We start from the raw sequence: 8,284 nt of genomic DNA on the forward strand, positions 1-8,284 counted from the left end.
AGGAAAAAAATGTCATAAACAAAGTACTGTCTAGTTTCATTGCTGTCGTTAGCATATAAGCATGGTATTAGTCTTGCCACTTTCCACTGAAAGTGGCCCTATTGCTGATCGCTATGTACATGGCAGTTTGGTTAGTGTGACTTTGCTTGTTCAGCACCATGTATAGGGAAGGACACTTCTTGAGTGAATCGGGTTGGCAATTTAGGGATTTTGTAGGGGGCCTGTGTAGTAGGACCTGGCTGTCCTGTACGGCAGTTGTCAAGATCAAACAGAATGGCACTTGAGAATTATATCTCCACTCTTCTTAACTTACATGAAGGAAACTGAGATGTTTGGGGAGGTATTTATGTTTACTTTGATGTCTATACAGAGTCCCACCTTTCTCGGTTATCACAGAAGAACCAGTGACCTATATAATGGATGCCAGTGTTCCTCACCTGCGTCGGCTGGTTTTCTTCCAGACACTGTCTTCAGTGAGAATCATAGAAAACTGAGTATACTTCAGTTATATATTTTTAAGGGAACAATATTCTTAATTTCTCCAGGGATACATTTTGAGAAGGGAAATAAGAAAAAAAAAATGTCTTATACCGCTATGTGCAGCACATCATGGCCACCCCTGTCTGCCTTTGAAATGAGAATCATCAGCAGATATTTCAGGAAGCCAAATATGTGGTCCTTTTCAGCACAAAGAAGCATCTGATAGTATGGCCCTGACTGGAGAGAGGGGATGGGGAAAACTAGTCTACTTAAGTCCTTACTACTCCTCACTCTCGACCCTGAGCTAGACGTTGAAAACTGCACTTTCTTCCCTGTTCCTACCCCTCTGTGGTACATAAAAGAACCCGGAAAGAGTCTGTCTGTCACTGCTTTTACCACAAGCTGCCCATGTGACCTTGGTTTAGTCACTGGTATCCTGCAATGTAAAACAAGGGAGACAGTTGCCTAAGTTCAGAAATTGATTACATCTCTGATGTATCAGAGATGTAGAGAGAATGAAGCAGAGAGAATGATATCAGGAACTCCTGTGCCCTCTTGCTAAGGACCGTGCTGCAGGTTTATCTACATCTTTCAAATGGGGTGACAGAGAGTGTTGGCTACTCGTTGCCACCAACCTACACTACCTGAAAAACATTTCATGTCCAAAGCTCACTAAGAGTGACTGGATCTGATCTCAGAGTGTGGCCTGGATAATCCAGGGTGTACCCAGGCCTCTTCTTTCTTGAAAAAAGAGGTATGTCGTTAAAATCATGGGCCCTTTTCCAGGGCTTGCCCTCTTTATTCCACCAGAAGAAAGAGCTAGAAAAAGGGACCAATATTTGAGAAATACACTGATTCTGAATGTTATCAACATTGCTTTCTTATGTGAAAGAAATTGAGCTGAAAATGACCTTTTGAGTTCAAGTCAGATTCCGCTTCACTTCTATTTCTTTGTCCACCAAAGGTAAACTATTAATTTTTCATCCACCACCTGCTATTCAGTAAGAGCCATTTGCTATATTCCTGTGTTTTCCCTAGTGTAGTTAATATAGCAAATGAAAATATTTATTTGTATTGTAGAGTCCCTACTAATATCAAGTAATTATGGAACATGGGACCTCGTTTTACATTCTATCCTGTTGTATCGTAGGCAAACAAAAACAACCGGTTAAGTTTATTTTTCTTTTCTAATAGTATTTTTTATGTTATCAGGACGTGGTGATTACGGGGCCCATCTTGGCATGTGAAGTAGAGATCTTATAAGGACAAAGCTATCATTATGATTGAGATTAGTTACTCTGTGGTTTGGGCAGGTGAAGGCTTTTCATTAGTGTCCGCAAAGCAGCAGTGTTTCTGACTAGTCTCCAGCCCCGCACAGAAGATCACGCGGGGAGAAGGGCAAACGAAGGTGTGACAGCAAATAGAGATTACAAGGACAGCATCTTTCTGGAAAGAGCAGCTGTCTGTTACAAAGGCTCCTGTAACAAATGAAAGATTGCCTGCCGGATCTCTGGAAATACAGATGAACCGTAATAAGACTGTGGGCCACTACAGCAGAGTTTAAAGGAGAGATAGCAAATGCTAATGACATAGGATGTATGACGCAGTGATAAGTGAGCCCCCCAATTTTTTGCATGGACGAGGTGTTCTTTTAAGCATACATTTGACTAGGCTTTTAGACCAAGCGAGGAAGGGCTGAATCCATGTGGAGAGATATGAAATGGTCTTAAGCCACGAATCTCCAGAGGCACACCAGCTCTTCCTTTACCATTAGAACTCCATTCTTGGTTTCGCTCCTCTGTTAATGAGTGGGGAGTAAGTGTTAAACATTTTCCATTGCTGGTTTTGAATGCTTTTTCCTTTGGGGGAGTGTTACTTCTTACAAACTGACTGAGACTCTCGACTGGAGATTTGATAATTGTCTTTTTTTTTTTTTTTTTTTTAGGATGCATGACTGGGAATGGCACTCTTTTTAAAAAGATGGTTGCAAAGTAGAGCCCTAAACAATCAAAAAGTAAAACTAAAGTCCAGGTTTGGACATATTCCCCTTCAGAGAATACGAAGACAAAAAGTAATGCCAAAGGAAGACTGTATTATTTGTTTAAATTAGGTTTGCTTGGTGATGTCTTCCTTCTATATCAGTTCTTTTTTTGTCAGTCACATTTATTTTTGCAGCTCTCAGTTTTCCATGTGCATCCTCACCAGTTGAAAATATATTCATATAAGTAAATCATAGAAATTTTAATATTATGGAATTAGTAGAGTCATTTCACTAAATTTTCTTTTCTTCTTTTAAAGATGTATTTATTTATTTGAGAGAGAGGGAGAGAGAGGATGCTTGCACGTGCGCATGGGCATGAGCTGGGGGAGGGGGAGAGAACCCTCAAGCAGACTCCCCACTGAGTGTGGAGCCCATCACGGGGCCCCATCCCAGGACCCTGAGATCATGACCTGAGCCGAAATCAAGAGTCAGAGCTCAACGGACTGAGCCAGCCAGGCACCGCTAAATTTTATTTTCTAAGTAAGATGAACATTGATGTGATACAGTTTTAAAATACATATTGTAGTTTGTTCCATTATAAAATATGAGTACTCTTTCTTTCTCAAAGTGATGTAAGTCATTCTAAGTTACAGCTTTTGTCTATTTTGAATCTTAAAAAACAGCTGCTTTGTCAGTAGATAGGGTTGACATTTAAATGATAACGGATGAATCTCAAATCATAATAGAGATTAGTTCAGAAGTGGTGGGTCTTTTAGCCTCAGGAAGAGTTACTCCTTTCTAAATTGGTGTTTTCCCATTTTACCAGAGAATATGAAGAGATAGGGTTCTTTTAAGAGAAAGACATGCTAACTCTGAAAGCTTTTAATCTCTTTACTCAACCACTTAATCCAGTGACCTTAATAAATAACTGTGTAACTTATTTAACCAAAATATTTCATAGCACCCTTTTTATCTTAAATATACACTTTTGACTTTTTAAATTTCCTGCCAGCCACCTTTGGAATCACATTCTAGAGTGGAAATGTATTGCCAGCAAAACACTGAGAGAGAACATTCAAAGATATTTTCATGGTAAAAAACATGTGTGTTTTTTTCCCCCCAGAGAAGTATATCAGAGAATTCTCTCGTAGCAATGGACTTCTCAGGACAGAAAAGCAGAGTTATAGAAAATCCCACGGAAGCTCTTTCAGTCGCTGTTGAAGAAGGACTCGCTTGGAGGGTACAAATAGCTTCACATTCTTCACAATATTTATGATTTGAGTTTGTCTCACCCCAAAAGTTGAAATTTGTTTCCCCTTTCTTTGCACAGAAAAAAGGATGTTTACGCCTGGCCACCCACGGTAGCCCAACTGCCCCTTCCCAGAGCTCGGCCACAAACATGGGTATGTTTGTGCCTATTCATGGGGACTGCATGTCTGGATGGATGGCACTTGGGTGAGGTGACTGTGTAGCTCTGGTAGAAAGTATATGTGATTAAATTGGGAGGGTTTCAAACAAAGCTCTGTATTCCTCCATTTTATTTCTTCAGCCATCCACCGGTCCCAGCCATGGTTTCACCACAAAATTTCTAGAGATGAAGCTCAGCGACTGATTATTCAGCAAGGACTTGTGGATGGGTAAGTTTGATTTTGAATGGTTGTGATTTTGATTTCTCTTAGAATCGGTAATTACTTAATACACATAGTTTTTACTTCAGCTTATCATAAGACAGAAGTGACTTTGTTCTAGAGGTTACCGTCATATCCTAGCCATATCTATAAACTACCTGTTACATCGTGTGTGCTTAGTACTGGTGCATAAACGAACAGATAACTGAATAGGATGCTCTGCTGTTAACTAATAATTACTAATATTACCCATTCTATGCCAATACTAGTATCTCAGTTAAAACTGAACTTGTTTTGAGGTATCAACAACATATGATTCCAAAGTAAGGTTTGTGTCGTGACATAATCTTACATGTTCTATATAGTTTTAAGTTTGATGCAGAGTGTATTCAGTTAAAACACTCTTTTTTATATATTTTGACTGCTTGTTTTATTTTTTTCTCTCTGTTTACATTCCTATTTTCTCTAAATTTTCACAGCTTAAAATAGTGTAAATCTATGAAAAGAGTACTTCTTGAGTGTTTCTCATGTCATCTTTTAGTGGGGTACCACGGGAGATACAAGAGAAATGTAAATTGTATTACAAAATATTTACAGTCTGAAGAGTTTTCTTTTTCTCAAATGACTCGGTATTTCAAATACCTCCTGTAATACTGGCTAAATTCCCTTTTCAAATGCAGTGCAAATCAAGGAGGTTGTATTGAGGTTTGGATAAGAAGTGAAACCAGCATCAATTTAAACAAGTGGTGATGGGGTCTTTTATCTTCAAGGGTTGGCTTAAGATGATGACAGGATTTCAAGGTGATTTAATACTGACATTTGGATAAAAATGCATCTTCACGTGGAATATTATTAATAGCAAGTCAGCATTTCACTAGACTCTAAATAAGAGAAGATTTTAATATACTTGTCTATGTGGAGCACAGTCTTTTTAGATATAAATTTCAACAATCAGCAGAATTACAATCTGATGAGACCAAGAAGAGAAATAAATCATAGAGAATCATTAAAATGTTTGGGAGGATTATAGTTTCCCTATTTTCAGAGCCTAGTTTTTATAAGTTGAATGAAATAATTCCAAAAAGAAGGATAATATCTTTATTTTTTTTTAATTTTTTAATAAAAAATTGGGGTAGGGGTTGGTGCAGAATCCTTTGGAAAGATGTGATGATGCCAGGCAGTCCACTAGATGGTAGTGGTGATCCTCGGGAACAGAGAAGGAATTACAGCTTGCTTTATGAGTGAACCTCCCTTTTGTCCCATCTCCCAGTGATGTAATGTAGGAATCTCACACAGTACAAATGAAATGGGTAATCTCATCCGACGTCTGTGATGGCTCAAATTCCATGCCCAGGCACAGTGAGATAAGTATTGGAGTTACCAGAGGGGATTGTTTGCACAATCTGTTTTCCAACAATTAACACAAAGCTGGTTTTGCACTGTATTTATTGCCAGTAAATAAGAATCCACGCCTGGCAGCATTTTTCTCTTAGGCCATTAGGCCATGTCTTAGATTTTGCTAGCCTGATATTATAAAGGCTTTTCTGCTGCATTCTTCAAGATTAAAATATATGTTGTTTGGATGTTTCTTTTACTTAAAGCATTATACTCAAACATTTAATAGATGATTTCAGGATTGATTTTTTAGAATATATTCATTTCTCACTCGGATGTGTATGTAACATAGGAACCAGAGTCGGAAAATAAAGGGGGATCAGTTGTTGAAGAGGGGTTAAAAATGATTTTGTTCTAAATAATTTTCTCTTTTCGGGGACTAACATAACCCAGAAGTTAAAGTAATAATATGCTAATGCCCCATTCTCTGCACACACGTGTTACATGTGAATACCCAATTCTCCAATGGAAAAAGAACATAACACTAATTATTGATAATAGCACAGCACCATATTGCCTATTGTGGGTGAACAGTCTAACAAGCAGGTTGTGTATTTATCCTATTAAAGTGAAATTAGCATTGATGACAGTTTTATAGTATAAAATTATGTTATACCATATTGTTAACCACGTTGGATAATCCCATCATTGAATACACAGTAAAGGAAAACTCTTGGCTACATTTATAAATATATTTCCTGGATTTGTTACATGCTATATTTTTATGAAATACATGAGTAAATATAGAAACATATTGAAATTCCTTCTTTCTCTTTAGAGTTTTCTTGGTACGGGATAGTCAGAGTAACCCCAAAACTTTCGTACTGTCAATGAGTCATGGACAAAAAATAAAGCATTTTCAAATTATACCAGTAAGTAATTTGTAATTTCACATTCGTATATTAGAGATGATCTTAATGCATAAGCTTTTGGAAACTTTGGTTTTCTTTGGATCTTTTATTTAATATAACTGGGGAGCTTGTGCTTTGACTAGACTTAAGTTTGGCAGAAATGGTTTTATGAGCCTGAATTAATATAAGAAATACAGGAATTGTAAAAATTAAATTTCCCTTTTTCCATGAAATATGATTTACCAATATTGTATAGACCCCATGCCACCTATTGTTAAAAGGCCACTAAAGAGTCTTTCTGAATTCTACTAGCGGTTCTTTAAAAACCATTATTTTCAAACCCTTCCTCCTTTCTTATCTCAAACATGTTTTTTTGTTTTCTTAGTTTTGTTTTTAATCATTGTGGATAGATACCCAGGTGCTGCAGAACCGGAAAACATTTAAACTATTCTGAGCACATTTCAAAAATTTCTGTAATTCTGCTTCTGGGTGGCACAACTTGGCTTTGGGATTTTTGTTGCTTCTGCTGATGTTCTGTGTGTGTGTGTGTGTGTGTGTGTGTGTGTGTGTGTGTGTGTGTGTGTGTGTGTATGCATGTGATCTGTGTATCAGAACCAGGTAATGTGGCATAGAGATTCCGTCTACTTTCAGGGAATTTTTACGTAAGATTGCTACCTTGCTAGTGTTTCCTTTTGAATGGCCTCTTTTTGGAGTTATCCAAAGTCCATATGAAGTATCTTCCCAACTTCACTGAGTATGTAAATAATGTCCCTGGGTGAGTATGAGTTGTTTAATGTCACAAGACCTCACTGCCAGGAAAAAAAAAAAGAAGAAGCTGTCATCCCCTTAACATGTTTGATTGCTTCAGAATCAGTTTACGGGTAGAAGTTATGTGAATATTTGTTTCTAATATACTAATTGAGGCTGTTAAGTAGACAGCATTCAGATACGGAAATTAATTTCTGTGGGAGCATTAAAATGTTTTGTTTACTTTTACACTGAATAGTGCAGATTTCTCACTGTTGATTCACAATAGTCATACTATTCTAACTACAGAATGTTGGGAGAATTTGAGGTAGAGAAAGTAGAGCAACCCTGTGGATCCTAGGGTCAGATGATATTTCTTCTGTATACAAGTGAAGTTACAGGAAAAAGTGAACACATCATAAGGTTTGTTTTTTTTTTTTCCCACTCTCTTTAGTTTCATCCACTCTTCCATTTTAGTGTATGAAGACACGGCATGTGATGGAGAATGACTGTCCTTGTCGGTGTTTGTCCTTCTTACCAGTTTGTTGTTTTCCTTCCAATAGGTGGAAGATGATGGTGAACTGTTCCACACCCTGGATGATGGCCACACGAGATTTACAGATCTAATCCAGCTGGTGGAGTTCTATCAACTCAATAAGGGCGTTCTTCCTTGCAAGTTGAAACATTATTGTGCTAGGATTGCTCTTTAGCCAAACCAGAAGTGACTTATTAAACTGTTGAAGAAAAAGGACTCACTACAAAAAAAAAAAAAAAGAAAGAAAGAAAGAAAAGAAAAGAAAAAGAAAGACCATAAACAAGGGAGAAATTGTTGCCATGGTGAAAAGAATCTATTTCACCTACAAGTTACAAAAAATAGCTTGTGCATTGCAGATAAGCAAAGATTTGAATTGACATTACATTCATCATCTAAAATTCATTAGTTAAAATTAAACCTCAGAAAAAAAGATTTGGTGTGTTCTTGTGTGATTTTACATAACTATAGTATTTTTGTCAAATAAGCATATAAAACATCTTTCTGTCCTCATTTACTAGAGTAGCATTTGAATTCTCAAACACAAAATATGAAAAAAAAACTTGAAGGTTCTGGATGAATTATTTGCAGACTGAATTTCAATTACACTACTTTTTTTGTAACTTAAGAAGAATGATAAAATCTCAAGCTCTCAATTGAAAAAGCTACC

The 8,284-nt window shown here is 37.1% G+C and overlaps 1 protein-coding gene across 2 annotated transcripts in view; it reads left to right on the plus strand.

Annotated features, from left to right (window-relative positions):
* Nucleotides 1-7,792, plus strand: part of GRB14 (growth factor receptor bound protein 14) — a 108,036-nt gene extending 100,244 nt beyond the window's left edge. For both annotated transcript variants that reach the window (XM_028123999.2, XM_028124005.2), the window contains 5 exons: nt 3,585-3,701; nt 3,792-3,864; nt 4,011-4,098; nt 6,263-6,356; nt 7,646-7,792. In XM_028123999.2, coding sequence (XP_027979800.1) covers nt 3,585-3,701; nt 3,792-3,864; nt 4,011-4,098; nt 6,263-6,356; nt 7,646-7,792 — 519 coding nt within the window. The remainder of the gene's footprint in view (nt 1-3,584; nt 3,702-3,791; nt 3,865-4,010; nt 4,099-6,262; nt 6,357-7,645) is intronic.
* Nucleotides 7,793-8,284: the final 492 nt, after the last annotated feature.

Source organism: Eumetopias jubatus, unplaced genomic scaffold (genome assembly GCF_037043125.1).
Source record: "Eumetopias jubatus isolate StellerSeaLion01/CBP00866 unplaced genomic scaffold, mEumJub1_p1.0 scaffold_3, whole genome shotgun sequence".
NCBI lineage: Eukaryota > Metazoa > Chordata > Mammalia > Carnivora > Otariidae > Eumetopias > Eumetopias jubatus.